At 42.7% G+C, this 16,225-nt stretch overlaps 1 protein-coding gene across 1 annotated transcript; it reads left to right on the plus strand.

Moving 5' to 3' along the window:
• The first annotated feature begins 1,625 nt into the window (after window positions 1–1,625).
• On the plus strand, window positions 1,626–7,359 carry YEATS4 (YEATS domain containing 4). The gene is made up of 7 exons (XM_062613707.1): window positions 1,626–1,760; window positions 1,939–2,058; window positions 2,785–2,851; window positions 2,950–3,044; window positions 4,547–4,639; window positions 4,717–4,804; window positions 6,770–7,359. Exons 1-7 carry the CDS (start codon window positions 1,710–1,712, stop codon window positions 6,937–6,939), a joined length of 684 nt encoding a protein of 227 aa, XP_062469691.1. The 5' UTR covers window positions 1,626–1,709; the 3' UTR covers window positions 6,940–7,359.
• The last annotated feature ends 8,866 nt before the right edge of the window (window positions 7,360–16,225 follow it).

Genomic DNA, 16,225 nt, shown 5'->3' on the forward strand with positions numbered 1-16,225 from the left:
GCTTTTGAAAAAGTGCTTCTGGCTGAGCTATTACTAGTTAGTATTACAGCAGGAGAGTGTTAGACTGACTGCGTGAGTGACAATGAATGGAGGCAGTTTCTTCACTTCTGCTTTCCTCCCTGCACCCCACAAAAATGGAGAGAGTGGCACCTTCTATCCATCATGAAGACTAAGGTTGGAAAATACTCTTTGGCTCCAGCCAGAGGTGGGCCTTGGAGCACATGTGGGTAGTGAATAGAGCCACTTAGCTGTGACTGCAGCATGTTCTGAGTTACACGTTTCACGTTTATAGAATCATCTGGAACTGAAAATAACTTTCAAGTTTTACTTCCTTTGGGATGTGCTTAGGTTGTTTCCCAGTTCAAATGGTGAAGGGAAACAACATACAGAAGACCTAGAAAATTCCAGTAGCACAGCTAACTGAATTAAAAATGGTTATAAAAGTAGAAATTACTTAATACCGAGTTCATTTTTGCAGTAAGAGGGCTGTTCTAATCTATACAGATGTGCCAACTCTAAAGCAACTCTACAAGTGTAATCCTTTATTGCTATTCCTCAAGAACCCCTTGTGCACCTTGCAAAAAGTCCCGCGACACATTGCTGTTTCAACAGACTTCATTGGAATCTGTTCATTGCTTCAAACAGGGCTGTGCTTACTCACCTTTGTAATGGGAAAGGTGTTTTCCCCAGTCCTCCCGCAGGCTGTGATTTAAAGGCATTCACTCCTGATAAACCGATTTGTCTTGACAAAGACAAGGACCACCAGCACAAGCCGCTCCCACCTAAGCATCAGTTAATTTTTAATACCTTGTTCAGCCAAAGAACCTTCAACTTTGAACCTGGTCCAATTCTGAACCAGAAGCGTAACTTGCTAACTTGTGGTGGGATAACCCTCTTGCTGCAAAACTCGTGTCTACCGAGAAGACCAGCGATGACACAGTTCTTTACCCATGAGCAAAGGAGCTCTGTTGCAGATATGTTGCAGATATGTTGCCATAAAGAGTGGCAGAAACCAGTTTGTTGTCCCACCATTGACCTCATTTTGTATTTTATCTTGTGAAGATAAATGCATGAGATGCAGCATCCTCTTGCAGCCCAGTTTGCTTTCCATCATGTGTGGACTTCCTTCACTGGACTTACTCTGCTCATTCAGGTAACAGAGTTGCTGAAGGGCAGTTCTTCGCTTTCCCTCGGACAATGGAAAGAGAAGTACACAGCTTTCGGTTGTCTGGAAGACAACAGGTTCGTGTCTTGCCGAAGGAGATATTCTGTATATTCCAGAGATGTACACAGATTTCTGGAGCACTCAGCCCGCTGTCCCGGAGCTCGGTGCGGATGCCACCTTCCTTTTACCCCTTTCCTGTGTGTTAGGCGGGCCTTTCCCTCCCGCTGCACCCGCCCTGCAGCGCTCCTTCCACCCGGCGCCGTGCCGGCCCTTGGGACCGCGCCGCGATACACCCATGGCCAAGGCTGCGTGAGCACTTGTGAGGTAACGCCACGACAGCCACGGCACCAAGGCCGCATCCGAGAGCGGCCCCTCGGCCACCGCCATGTTTCCCTCAGCGCCGCGCCGCGCCCCGCCCGCCGCGGCGCCATGACGGCAGCGCGCCGCCGGAAGCGGCGGGGGCGGCGGTGCCGGGCGGAGCTGGCGGGGCCTGGCGGGAGCGGCGCGCGGGCGGCGGCTGCGGGCGGCGCCCCCCCGGGGCAATATGTTCAAGAGAATGGCCGAGTTCGGGCCTGACTCCGGGGGACGCGTGAAGGTGCGGACCCGGCCCGGACCCCGAGCCTGCGGGGAGCTCCGCGGGCGGGAGGAGCCGAGGGGCGGGGCGGGACGGGACGGGACGGGAGCGGCTCCGTGCGGATGCGGCCTGAGTCGGGCTGCGGGCGCGTGTCGGAACGTGTCACTTGTGGGTTATTCCTGGTTTTGCTCTGCTTAAGGGCGTCACCATCGTGAAGCCGATCGTGTACGGAAACGTGGCGCGGTACTTCGGGAAGAAGAGGGAAGAGGATGGGCACACTCACCAGTGGACCGTGTACGTGAAGCCTTACCGAAACGAGGTGAGGCGCGACCGGGGGGCAGCTCCTACCCCGCCGCCTAAGCCGAGCCCCGCGTTGGGAATTGGGGGTTTAAAAAGCAGGGCTGTGAGGACGGGACAAAGGGGTGACAGACCCGCCAGCAGGCAGTAGCATGTGGATTTACTGCCTGACTTTCGTGCTTGAAGTCAGAAGAAGTTCTGTGCTTGTCAGAAGAAGCTACGGGCCTGGAGGATGGATGGGTGGAGGGAGTGAGCGAGGTGCTGGAGCAGGTCCAGAAAGGGGCAGTAGAGATGGTGTAGGGCCTGGAGCGCAAGTCTGATGAGGAACGGCTGAGGAACCTGGGGGGGTTCAGTCTGGAGAGGGCTCAGGGGTACCTTATCACTCTCTGCAAAGTATCTGAAAGGAGGATGGAGTGATGCGAGGTTGGTCTTTTCTCCTAAGTGCTAAGAGGTAATGTCCTCAAGCCGCACCAGGGGAGATTTAGAGTGGATATTAGGAAAAAATTATTCACAGTGAGGGTGCTCAGGCATTGGAACAGGCTGCCCAGGGCAGTGTGGAATCACCATCCCTGGAAATAGAGGTGAGGCCCCCAGTGCCTTGATTCAGTGGTGGTCTTTGACAGTGCTGGGATAAAGGTTGGACTTAATAACCTGAAGGGTCTTGTCCAGCCTGGCTGATTCTGTGGATGATGACCAGTAGTTTGGTGTGCTGTGTAAACCACCAGGAATAACAGCGTTTCTGTTTTAGGATATGTCAGCCTATGTGAAAAAAATCCAGTTCAAGTTGCATGAGAGCTATGGGAACCCCTTGAGAGGTGGGTCTTGCACCTGGCTTGCTCCTACAATTGGGATTTTGACTAGTTCCACTGGGGAGCTTTCACCCATATTAACACTTCTGTGATTCCTTCTGCAGTTGTTACCAAACCACCGTATGAAATCACCGAAACAGGCTGGGGTGAATTTGAGATCATCATTAAGATATTTTTCATTGATCCAAATGAAAGGCCTGTAAGTACAATGAACTTCTATCAGTGCTTAATTTGCTGCGGTGGTGTGAAGCTGAGCTGTGGGATGGATATTGCTGGTCAAAATAAGCCCCATCAGCCACGGAATGAATAGAGCCTGTGCCCGTAGGAGATGTATTGAAAAACTGGCCATGCTTTCCTGTTTCTGTGCTTTATTTACTGTTGCGTTTGTGGTATCTGCTCTGCCTGTGCTTGGCTTCTCTTGACATTTGCTAATACGTGACCACGTGTTGCACCTTACCTGGGTTGAGCACATACTAAGGATTTTTCTTCCATGTAGGTTCCTAGTTCTAGGGTACTTGAATTATTTTGTCTTCTTTTTTTTGTTCTTGGTCTTATCACACTGGGTCAAAACCAGTCAGAAGACAGCCAAGCTACTATGCTAGCAGTAGTCTCTTTCCTAACAAAACCAGGATAAGGCACATCTCTAGTTGCATAAATCATTGGAATGAATTTCTTTCTTCCCATTCTTCCCATTCCGCGTTTTCGGTGTATCTTGCAGGTTTGTTTGTTTTAGGCTTAGGTAGGAAACTCAGTTGCCATATTTTAGGGGAAGGGGTTGTTTATTTCTGGAAGGACTAAGTTCATTCTGCTGTGATCCTTTTGCTTTAGCCATTTTTTGCCAGATGAGGGGCAAACTGTTAAGTTTTTCTTAAATACGTGATAATTGGTAGTAGACTAGAAAGGGTTTCTTGTGCCATTGTGCTCGGCAGCATCCTGACTTGTGGTATTAATTCCCTTCACAGCTTCACCAAGCTGTCCTAAAGTTGGTTGGGTGTGTTTTTAATTTGCTGCTGTTGGTGGAAGGCTGTTTCAGTGCCTGTCAGGTTCTTCCTTTCCAGGAGGTACCAGTCAGGTGTCACTCTCTTCCCCAGCCATTCACAAGTGTGTTCATGGAAGGGGAGAACTCTGTGTCCCCTTCCCAGGTCGTGGTTCAAGTGGTCAGTGGTTCCTCAGGGATGGGCAGAGGGTTTCCATTCCTCACTGGCTTCTGCCATTTGCAGTGGTGTAATGGAAGAGTAATGCTGCAAAGCGAAACTTCAGTGAGAAGCTCTTCACAGTCCCCTCCTGGTGTTTTTCTTTCACAAGAAGGGTTGACACAGTCACAGAAAGCACTCTCTAATTGGGAGAGTTGGTTTGAAGGAAACCATTTGTTCGGAAATGTTTAAGAGAAGGTGTTCTTGGTAGTTTTTCTACACTGATCCTAAAATACTTGCCCAGGCATTTTTAAAGTATCATTAAAATATTTTAAAATTATCATATTAAAGTACTTTAAAGTAACTCTGGGTAGTTGGTGTGTTTTAAAGATTCATATTAAACTTTAGTAATTATTCTAAAGTTAAATGACATTTATTGTTGTGTTCCTGAAAGATTTTTAAATCCTATACAATTGTTCAGTAAGAACAAATACTGTTTGTTGATATCCAGAAGATGACTTGTATTTCTCTACAGTTGTCAATCTAATAAGCTGCTGTCTTTGTACAGGTAACCTTGTATCACTTGCTGAAGCTTTTTCAGTCCGATACCAATGCCATTCTGGGAAAGAAAACTGTAGTTTCTGAATTCTATGATGAAATGGTATGGAAGTTTTCAACATAATCCTCACTTTGTTTTGAAGAGCGTTAGTGATACCATGTATTTCTCTCCTTCATTAGATATTTCAAGATCCTACTGCAATGATGCAGCAGCTGTTAACAACGTCTCGTCAACTAACGTTAGGTGCTTATAAGCATGAAACAGAGTGTAAGTTGAAAATGAAAATACTTTAATCTTAGAAACGAACAATGGTTGGTTTTGCTTTTAGTGTTTTTTTTTTCTGGGCTGTAACAGTACAGTGGTCTTGGATGCTGCTAAAAAATGGTGGTTTTGCATTAAATTATCTTTGACTTTTGCAAAGATATTAATGCTTATTTAAAAACTTCTAAGATTTCCTGGTCTGTGTACCTGCTGGAAGAACACAACTTAAGGATTACTCACTATGAAGATGTTGACATGATCTACATCCAGTTTAACATCTTTGAAATTAGTAAAACCAGATAATAAATCAAGGTCACCGTGCATGGTACAGTTGTGTTTAGCTCATCTAGATATTAACTGCATGCAAAGATCACACTTTAAGCACTGAAATACAGAACATTTGGTACTGTTTGAGTCAAAGCAGCAACCCTTTGGGGATAGAGTAGTGTCTTGAAAGCTCTACCTTTTTCCCTTCTAATTCTTTAAGTGTAGGTAATTTCATAACATGCTTCTTAAGTATAGCTTAATGTTCTTTGAGTCCTTTAATCTGTCTTTAAAACTAAATCAGAATACTAAGGGAATTGAAGAAAGGAAATTAAAATACAGTAATTCATAAACTAGGATGTACTTAGTGAAGGTTTCTGTTCTCAATATTTGGATTTCATCTCTTTAGTACTCAGAAAGCAAATGTAATACTTATTGAGCCCAAACCCTACCTTGTTATTACAAATTCTAATGCCAACATAGGCCAGCTCACCAGGCCTTTGGCTCATCTGCATGTGCCCCTGACAGCACATGTTACTGGGTGGTTTTGGGCAGTCAGTGTCTGGAGCCAAGAACAGCCATCATTTTGGAGCTCTACAAAGTTTGGGTTCCCATCTGCCTTATGTCTGTTTGGGTGTGTGGACTTGTGAGCTACTTGTATTTTCTGCATCTGTTTAGCCTGTCTTGAGGTGGATTTTCCTTATGTTGCATGTTGTTACGGTTTATGTGTAGAAGATCTTTAATAAGAAAGTATTGTCCAAATTTAAACTTTTCTCACTAAAATTTCTGGATGTTTCTCCTGAGAGCAGATAGAAATTTTACTGGTTTTTGGTGGTATATATTCCCTTAAAATGTGCTACTGAAGCAGGTAAAAATTAAGTTGTTTGGGTTTTTTTGCCGTGATCCAGGATTATGTAATGTCTGGAATAGGAAGGGATATCCATGGCCTCCCTGGTATATTGGCTTTGCCAGCTTTGTCCAAAAACTTGTGCATGAGCAAATTAAAAATATCTCAGCAAAGCAGATTGAGACGTTCTAATGTCAGATATTCATAACAGCAGTGGCAGCACAACTAAGTCTTTTAGATACATAAACTCCAGTAAGGCAGAGAGAGAAAGTGGTTACAGTACATGGAAAAGGAGTCACAGGATGGCTGGAGAAGGGACCTCTGGAGGTCATCTGCTCCCTCCACCCTGCCCAAGCAGGGCCACCTACAGCAGGTTGCCCAGGACTGTGTCCACATGGCTCTTAAATATCTCCATGGATGGAGACTCCACAACCTACCTAAAGCAGCCTACATCAATGCTTGGTCAAAAAAGAGTTTCCTGGTGTTCAGATGGAGCCTCCTGTGTTTCAGTTTGTGTCCATGGCCTCGTGTCCTGGCACTGGGCACCACATACAAATTATTTGTAACTCTCTGTAATCTCCTATTTATTTGCTGTTACCATGTCAGGATTTTTGGTATTTTTCCCACTTAATCTTTAAAAAGCTCTGGAAAATTATTTATGATATAGTGAATTATATAACTCCATCCACACAACTGATTGGCTGAATGAGGCCCAGCAATATAATTTATTTATAAAATACATTAAAATACATTTTTTCCAGGACACCCCATCCAAATTGTATCTGTTGCAAATTTAAAAAAACATGATCACAACTTTTCATGGTACTCACAGTGTTCATTTTTCTTTGTTGCCACCACAGTTGCAGATCTTGAAGTGAAAACCAGGGAAAAGCTGGAAGCTGCCAAAAAGAAAACTAGTTTTGAAATTGCTGACCTTAAAGAGAGACTAAAAGCAAGTCGTGAAACCATCAACTGTTTAAAGAGTGAGATCAGAAAACTTGAAGAAGATGATCAGTCTAAGGATATGTGACAAGCATTGACTTGATACAAGAGCCTATACTGAAAGTGGAAGGACTTCTTCAATCATGACATTGTATGCGTTCTCTTCAGTTCTGTAAATGAGACTATGCAGATGTCACTTGCAGGTGATTGAAGTGTGTGACTTGACTTCATACATGGAAGAAGAGGAAGGTATCCTTGGTTTGTAGGTAAAATCTGTGGATACTCAACAGTTTATTTCTGGTAGAAGGTGTCTTGGAGACCAGGCTACTTGTTTGGTTTTGTTTGTTTTTAAACTGCATTTGAGTGGTATATGAAAACTTAATATTAAGTCTCGTATTAGTTCAATGTGATTTCACAAAATGCAGGTGTTTACTTTTTTACTTGGTTTTGTATTGATGGTTTAGAGATGCATCTTTAATGCTAAAATAAAATATGTGGTTTTTTAGTATTTTTTTGTCTCTGTGCAGTTGTGGGCTTCAAGAACAGCTGTAAACAGCATGCTCTGATTTAAGGCAGCCGTTGAAATAATAATGGTATGCAAGTTGCTTAAGTCTGGTTACAGTGATTTGTGCATGTTTGTCTGGTATCAGCACACTGAAGACAGCACTTTAAATAACAACTTATATCTGCAGTAAGAGTTTCTAGCCCGACACCTGCGTTAGCACATACAAATGCAGCAGTTACGCAAGTTGTGATCAGAAGCAGGAAATTGTTCCGATCCTGTTTTGTGGAACGTTGGTTAATATTTGCACTGTACTGCCACCAGTGCATCACACACATTGTCTCTGCCACTCCTTCCTCCTCACACTCTTCTGCTCCAGCCTGGAGTCCTTCCCTTGGGCCTCCCACAAACATCTCCAGTGTGAGTCCTTGAACAGGCTGCAGTTCTTCACACGCTGCTCTAGGGGTGCAGCCCTTCAGGAACAGGTTGCTCCAGTGTGGACTCCTCTCCCCATGGGGCCACAGGTCCTGCCAGGGCCCTGCTCCAGCGCAGGCTTCCCACAGGGTCACAGCCTCCTTTGGGTACCCCCCTGCTCTGGTGTGGGGTCCTCCCTGGGCTGCAAGTGGAGGACCTCCATGGGCTACAGGGGGCACAGCTGCCTCACCGTGGGCTGCACCACAGGCTGCAGGGGAATCTCTGCTGTGGCACCTGGAGCACCTCCTGCCCTCCTGCGCTGACGTGCCTGTCTGCAGAGCTGTTGCTCTCACGTATTTATTTTGCCTGTAACATATCCATGTTTGGGTTTTTTTTCCTTTTGTACAGGTAAAATAGCTGAACAGGGATGGTGCTACCTCAGGGTTTGAAAAGGCTTGGGCACCTTTTGTACAGCTTCAAGATGCCGTGTTGCAGTTAACTCTGCATTAGAGTCAAAAATCCCACATTCACTTTCCCGTAGAAAACAAATATTGTCAATGCTTTGAAAACAAAGTACACATTTCTTCATATTTGAAACAATTGTTGATTGGCTTTTACCATGGCTTGGTAAAGATTTAGAACTGAAACAGTTTAAACACTCAATATGTAGACTTCAGTTTTTCGTTAAGAAAACAGCTGTTAAAACTTGGCATATTTAGCTATTAGATATTATGTATGCACATAGACTGGGGAGCAGCTTGTGCCAGTGTGTCCACTCAGAGCCTTCTGCAAATCCCAGATTTTCCGGCTACCTAACTGGTTTGGTTTATTGATTCAGGAGTCAATTTCCTTTCAAGCAGCAGCTGAAGGAGAATGTTAGGCAATTTCAGTACAGTAGAATGTGCCATTGTCAGAGCTGGGCTCTGAAAATAAGACTCGTGTGGGCCATGGTGTATTATACATTCTCCATGTGTAATGTCATGCATTTCACATTTTTTTAGTGAAAAGTAAAATCATCCATACCATTTTCTTTGATGATACCTTATTATCCAAAGGGTTTATTTGGCTGCTTTATTATCTTTGACAATCATCAGTAGCAGATATTTAAGGAACAAAATAGTAGGGTTAGTGTGAAGTGAGTTCGGGTGTCTTCTTTTAGCTTCTTGCAGATTTATTCCATTTTCTGAGATTTTTAAGGTCCATTTGTGTGTGGTGAAACCAAAACAGGAATGGAAAGCACAGGTTTCATGGTACTAAGTTATATGCAACACTATTATCTTTGTATTTGACAGAATAATACTAATGTTGAGTAAATCAGATGGAATATTAAAGAGGTTTGCAAGAGCTGTGACTAACAAAAAGAGGTCTGCTGCAACAGGCTTGAATGGACCAGAAGAGAACAGTGATACCTTTTGAATCCAACATTTTCATAAGAGCTTAAAGTATTCTTTTGTTTACATATTTTAAATATCCCATAAATAGCCTAGTGTTCAACGTCACAGAAGCAATGATCCTGGACCCACTGTTAGTAGCTGTTGACATGCTAGGCCAGTGACATGATTTTTACCTGTGGTTAGCAGGGGGTTTTCTCCTTTAACTTCTTGTATTTCTTTTTCCTCCCCTTTATGCTCTCTGTAAAGATCATACAAGAGTCATTAGTTCTCCCCATCAATAGTAAGGCAAAAAAATATTACTAACATCTGTTTGTGCTGAGCAGTTATTGTTGATAGAAAGCAGGAAGAATATCTTCTGCTTTATAAAGTTCCTTCTTATGTTCTGTGCTTTCATTAGAAAGCACTTTTTCAGATGGTGAGAAAGCCACTGAGCCCTGCATTAGGCAGTAATTAAATCCTGGGAAAAGTTAATGAGAATTAAGAGGTTTAGAATATCAGCTTAAGAATAACTGGAAAAAACCCACCTCCCTGCATTTCACAAGTAAAGCTATAGCTAGCTACCTTCTCTCCATGCAGGTGCCTGGTTCTCAGTTAATAGATAGGTCCAAACGTAACCTATGTGCTCTGCTATTACAAGAGATGCTGATGCAAGCACCTGAGATAGTATATGTACACAGTAAATGTACAATATAGAGCTGACCTTCTAGTGCATATCATTTTCAGAGTTCCTAGAACTGAAATAGTGGGACACCAAACACACAGTTGTATTTGACCTCCATTGCCCTGCAGAAAAACCCAACCGCTACATTCTACTTTTGGCAGCCATTCAAAGAAGCGATTCCAGGCAGTTACAGTTCATGCTTGCCAGGGGTGCTCACTTACACGCTAGCTATTTGTACTGCTCAGACTGACTTTAGACTGTGGTTTCATCCAGAGTTACAATGGTGAAACACAGATGTATTTCAATTTGGTTTGCAAAGGAAAGGAAAAAAAAACCCAGCCCTCACTGTGCTATAGGTACAGTTTGATCATCACTGAATTGCACAGTAATTTTTCCAGTTGCCCACACTGGAGCTTTAGACCCCACTTGAAACAACCCTTTCACAGGTAAAGATAAAACATGGTTTATCTCAGTCTCTATGCTTAATGTGATCAATGCTGCCAATGAAGAATGTTTCCTTCAAGCATCAAACATACAAAAGTGGTAGTGTCATTGCCACTTCCACTAAACAGCCTTGGGGGTTTTAAGTATTTTGCTCAGACATGTTAATTGTCATCACAGTAATTTCAGACCCTGCCTGCTTACTCATTTACTGCTCAGTGTTATTTATTGCTAGTCCTTTTTTTATGTAGCTCTACCTCATACAACTTTTTTCCTTTGCCTTTGGGCTTGGCACGCTGTACCTTGCAGACTGTGAAGCTGTGTAAGGGAGGTTTCTCATCAAAAGTGTCATTACTGACAGGAGATGTGTAAATACACTGAATTCAAAGATTTACTTGAGAATTTTTGTGGTTATCAGAGGTGGGATTGGAAGGAACATTAAGTAATCCTGTTCCTTTTCTTTCTAGACAGATTCTGGTAATAACACCAACCTAAGGACACTTTTGCTGCTTATGCTTTTAATCCATATTAAATACATCAATGTTTGTTTGCTTCTTAATGGGAATACAGACTTAAGAGCAATTCAGGTTGTTTTCAGACATGAGGTGGTTTCCCAAACGCCAGGTGGCAGGGATGTCCAAAGTATTCTCCAGTCTCAACAGCATTTTAGCTACTGAGATTTTGGAAGATTGGTGATATCTTTGGTGCCCTCATTTGCTTTGAGACTTGATCATCTGATTAGACAAGGTGTATTTGTAGTTTGTCCAGCAGCCTGTGAGCAAATCAAATGTGCTGTGCCAGGAAGCAAAAGAAGTGTGAATGTTCGCAATTTTTATTCACTTGGGCAAGGGAAGCAGCTTTCAAAATATGAATCTATGGGGCTGGTTTCAGGTTGGTTTTTTTGCTCTTTCAGGCTGAGATTGCATGACAATATGAACAAACAAAACGTAAGTTAGGGACTGGACTGTATACCTTGCTTGCACTCAACTGCAGGTGCAAAATGGCAGGATTTTCCGTAAGTAAAAGTAATTCCTTTTTTAAGCTTCATGTTGACAGAGTTCATAAGCTTCTTTGCTTAATGAACACTATGAATGAACCTTTGGCTTCCAAACATGGTGAAATGTTTAATTTTCCCAAATACAGTAGGGAAGAACATCTCAGCTTAAGTAAGGAAAGAAGAGAGTTTGGGTTAATTTTTAACATTCATTTACAATACATTTATACTATTTCCATTTTAAAATGTTTTAAGCTGGAACATGAAATCATTTAAGTTTCTAAGTGAAAGGCTGGCCTATGCAAATAGCCAAGACACATCTGAAATTAAGATTTACATTTCAAATTTCTTAGGAAAAACCTCTCCAATGCCTAGTGATTAGGCCATAAAAAGAACTCATTAGCATTGGAAAATGCAGTATTTGTCCTACTCCCTCCTTTGTAATTACTACACTTTTGAAGGTGTTCATGTGTTAAATGAGTGGCTGGCACTTATTCCCACAGAGAGAAACAAATTCCATCTGATCTACTGGCTTCTGCTTTGCCAATACTTCCCCCCGAAGGGATCGATAGTTTTTTTCCCCCAGTGCCTAATTCTGCAATGTCTGGCAAATCTCACATTTTTCCTACTCTAAAATTCAGTCTTATTTCAAATAACGTATTTTATTTAACCTCTGATCTATGATGTTATTCAAATGCATGGGTTTCATATAAACACACTTCTAAAGCTTTTCAGTGAAACGTTCTTGTATCTTTATTCATAGAAGCAGTAAACGAAGACATATGGCTAAAAAGGTCTTCACCTGCTGAACTGATCAGACAAAACAGCACTTCAGTTTAATGACTCTGAACAAAAGATCTGAAATCACTTCACAGTGAAATCATATTTTCTTAGCTTGCATCTTTAAGCACTAGCATGATGGATAAATATAGGTATTAAGAGGTGGCAAAAATCAACAAGGTTTATGCCTCTATGCATGTAATCTTGTTACAGGGTGAGTTTTTGGAGTACTGATAGTGCTGCAGCTGTTCCATGGCCTGAGTCTTATGAATGTAGCAGGGCTAGCATGTGGCTCCCTCTTCCTGTCTGTATTTATTAAAGCAAGAATTAATCCAAGTCATTTTTTTCACTGTCCTGATTCAAGTGATAACTATGTCCCACTTAAAGCTCCATTCGGGTCCTAAGCCACCTGAACTCTGAGTAGGTAATATGGAGAATCTTGAAAACTTAGGTTTGAGGGGCTTGTGTTAACTTCTGGAGTTATTCCTTGTTTCTGTATGTAAGTCTATGTAGTAGTTAAAGCATTCACTCCATAAGCTAAATAATCCTGAGGAAGACTGAACCTGTATCTCATGGTTTTAGATGTTCTTAACCATGAGATCATAAAAGTACTCTCTACTGCTGCTGTTCACAGTGAGCTGCAGACAGTCAGCTCTGCAAGACTTATTAATTAGGGTATTGGAGAATACAAATTCAGTGCTTTTCTTCAACCTGAATAAAGCCACCATCTCAGAAAAGGGTTAGATCCTTAGTAAATGAACATATCTAAATTAGATGGAGTTAATTTCCTATTACCTTCAGAAGCCATGCACCTTTTAAGTAGAACAAATCTATATACTGAACAAATTTGAACTGATTTTTTTCCTTCCTGCTCCAGGTTAAGCACATTTGCATGGTGAGGCAAGAAACAGCATAGGCACTTAGACTGGACTCCACTGCTCTCCTAACAGTGTGTTTGGAAATGATGAAAGCATCTGCTGCTTTGCACAGCTTTGCGGTTGCTCTGAGTCTTCCTTTTTTAGCCCTTAGCAGCAACACCCAGGAACTGCAGTGTTCCATGAACATGGGCACTGCCCTGGATCATGACAGAATGTAGTGGGCAAGGGTAAAACAGATTTAGTATCCACCCAACTGTGAGGCCTGCAAGCCAGCATATGGTGACTCTTCTTGGCTAGTAGTTGTACTCTTTGAGCATCTCATTATTGACCAGTCTCCTAGGTTCCTGTTTCCTGCTAGGTTCATTCTACAGGATTTAACAGCCATGAGACTGCAATTTCAAACAGTTCATGCAGTTTAGCTGAATTTAGAATAGAATCATAGATTAGTTTGGGTGGGAAAGGGCCTTAAGATCATCCAGTACCAATCCCCATGCAATGGGCAGGGCCATCTCACACTACACCATGTCACCCAAGGCTCTGTCCAACCTGGCCTTGAACACTGCCAGGGGTGGAGCATTTCCAGCTTCCCTGCGCAACCCATCCCAGTGCCTCACCACCCTAAGTTTTAACCCATTACCCCTTGTCCTGTCACTACAGTCCCTAATGGAGAGTCCCTCCCCAGCATCCCTATAGGCCCCCTTCAGATACTGGAAGGCTGCTATGAGGTCTCCATGCAGCCTTCTCTTCTCCAGGCTGAACAGCCCCAACTTTCTCAGCCTATCTTCATACGGGAGGTGCTCCAGTCCCTGATCATCCTTGTGGCCCTCCTCTGGACTTGTTCCAACAGTTCCATGTCCTTCTTATGTTGAGGACACCACACCTGCACACAATACTCCAGGTGAGGTCTCACAAGAGCAGAGTAGAGGGGCAGGATCACCTCCTTTGACCTGCTGGTCACGCTCCTTTTGATGCAGCCCAGGATACGGTTGGCTTTCTGGGCTGTGAGCGCACACTGAAGCCGGCTCATGTTCATTTTCTCATCAACCAACACCCCAAGTCCTTCTCCACAGGGCTGCTCTGAATCTCTTCTCTGCCCAACCTGTAGCTGTGCCTGGGATTGCTCCGACCCAGGTGTAGGACCTTGCACTTGGCATGGTTAAACTTCATGAGGTTGGCATCAGCCCACCTCACAAGCATGTCAAGGTCCCTCTGGATGGCATTCCTTCCCTCCAGCGTATCAACTGAACCACACAGCTTGGTGTCATCGGCAAACTTGCTGAGGGCGCGCTCAATCCCACTGTCCATGTCAGCGACAAAGATGTTGAACAAGGCCGGTCCCAACACCGATCCCTGAGGGACACCACTCGTTACTGGTCTCCAGCTGGACATTGAGCCATTGACCACAACTCTGTGTGCGGCCATCCAGCCAGTTCTTTATCCACTGAGTGGTCCATCCATCAAATTGATGTCTCTCCAATTTAGAGACAAGGATGTCGTGTGGGACAGTGTCGAACGCTTTACACAAGTCCAGGTAGATGACATCAACTGCTCTACCCCTGTCCATCAGTTCTGTAGCCCCATCATAGAAGGCCACCAAATTGGTGAGGCAGGATTTCCCCTTAGTGAAGCCATGCTGGCTGTCACCAAGCACCTTGTTGTTTTTCATGTGCCTTAGCATGCCTTCCAGGAGAATCTGCTCCAAGATTTTGCCAGACACAGAGGTGAGACTGACTGGTCTGTAGTTCTCTGGGTTTTAAAATTCCCTGGAATTTAAAATAAACTGTGCTATAAATTGTGCTTGCTTTCTATTAATAAACGAACAGTGAGTCCGAGTTTTGTACATTTGCTGAGAATAGAGAGAAGACACTTCTTTTAAGGCTGTGAATTCTTTCTGGTACTTTTTTTTTTTCCCCTCAAGAATAAAAGGTAGAAACAAAGTCATTACTGTAAAGATGATGAAATTCATTTGTATGAGTTTCAGTGTTACAGGGTGACACAGTATGTGTGTGGAAAATGGAAAAGCAGTAAAACTTTTCATGGTTTCATTGAGAAGTTAAATTTAATTAAAGTTAGTTCATAGTCTAATCTGACCATGTCCATGCACAAGGCTGTTGATATTGGTTACTGGCCTGTGTCACCTCTCCACGATCTTGTGTAAAAATACCCCTTAAAAACCAAAACTCTGTCGCTGAAACTCTACTGTACTGTACTGTCCCTGAACAATAAATTAATTAAATTTTATAATCTACAGTATTTTAATAACAGTAACATTTTGAAAACTGCATCTCATGCTAAATCACTACATCAGACACTTGTTATTACAGTTTTGTTGGAATTTCTGCCTAAAAAAACCCCACCACCAAATAAATCAAGTCAGTTACATGAGTGCATTCCAATCTCTTTACTGCTCTGTAGTCATACCTGTTTTTTGAGGACTGACTGGTTTACTGCACTTGGACTAGAACTACATCCAAACTAACTTCAGTAAGACATTTTGTAATTGTGAAGCACAACTCGATTTGAAACAACATTCTCATGATCAAAGATTCTCAGAAGCTTTTGTAGTAATTGGAGAATAACAACTATATAAAATGTGTTTGCTTCTCATATTTAAATTAAGCATAAAGATAAAATGCATGAGAGGGTTATTAAATGAACATACAGATACTTCATCTGATAAGACCAAAGCAATAAAGTGGAATTTTAATTTAGGCATTTGACTGACTTTGTCTAAGAAAAATGTTTTTGAAGTAATGCTGGCCTTGTTCCATAATATCCGAGAAGTTCACTCAGTTGTGGATTGCTCCACAGGGATATTCCCTTCAATGCTGATGTATTATTATTTATATTGTATCCTGAGAATACTGTACATGTGAAATGCACAGGCAGAGTTCCAGGCCTGAAGGCCTTCAATCTAAATGGGCAATAGAGGATGGGTGGTAAAATAAATTGCAGTTCTTTACTTGAACTGTAAGCAAAGTCTTTTAGCTCTAAAATTATACCCTTGATCCACTTTGAACTGAAGAAGCATTCAGTACAGTTCTCATCCTGTGGCAACACAACTCAGTCTGACTACACGGGGTAAGCAAAGCGACTGCTGTCTATGGCTTTCACCATCTTTAACAAAATAGGTTTCTTTTAAAAACTAATATTCCTGGAAGTCATTTACATGAAAATTTTTCTTATGGTTTTAGAAAAGGAGAGATGCAAATGAAACTTGAGCCAAAATACTCTGAAAATCTCCCATTTGTATCAGAAAGACTGATTTGAGGGTTGGAGTGGGCATGCAGTCCTTTGGTACGGAACTAAG

Source organism: Pezoporus occidentalis, unplaced genomic scaffold (genome assembly GCF_034315485.1).
Source record: "Pezoporus occidentalis ecotype Australia unplaced genomic scaffold, CSIRO_AGI_Poc_V1 ctg17, whole genome shotgun sequence".
NCBI lineage: Eukaryota > Metazoa > Chordata > Aves > Psittaciformes > Psittacidae > Pezoporus > Pezoporus occidentalis.

Coding starts and splice junctions, on each gene's coding strand:
- YEATS4 (XM_062613707.1), top strand. CDS start 1,710: ATGTTCAAGAGAATGGCCGAGTTCGGGCCTGACTCCGGGGGACGCGTG. Junction 2,059..2,784: donor TGAAGCCTTACCGAAACGAG/GTGAGGCGCGAC, acceptor TTTCTGTTTTAG/GATATGTCAGCCTATGTGAA. Junction 2,852..2,949: donor CTATGGGAACCCCTTGAGAG/GTGGGTCTTGCA, acceptor TTCCTTCTGCAG/TTGTTACCAAACCACCGTAT.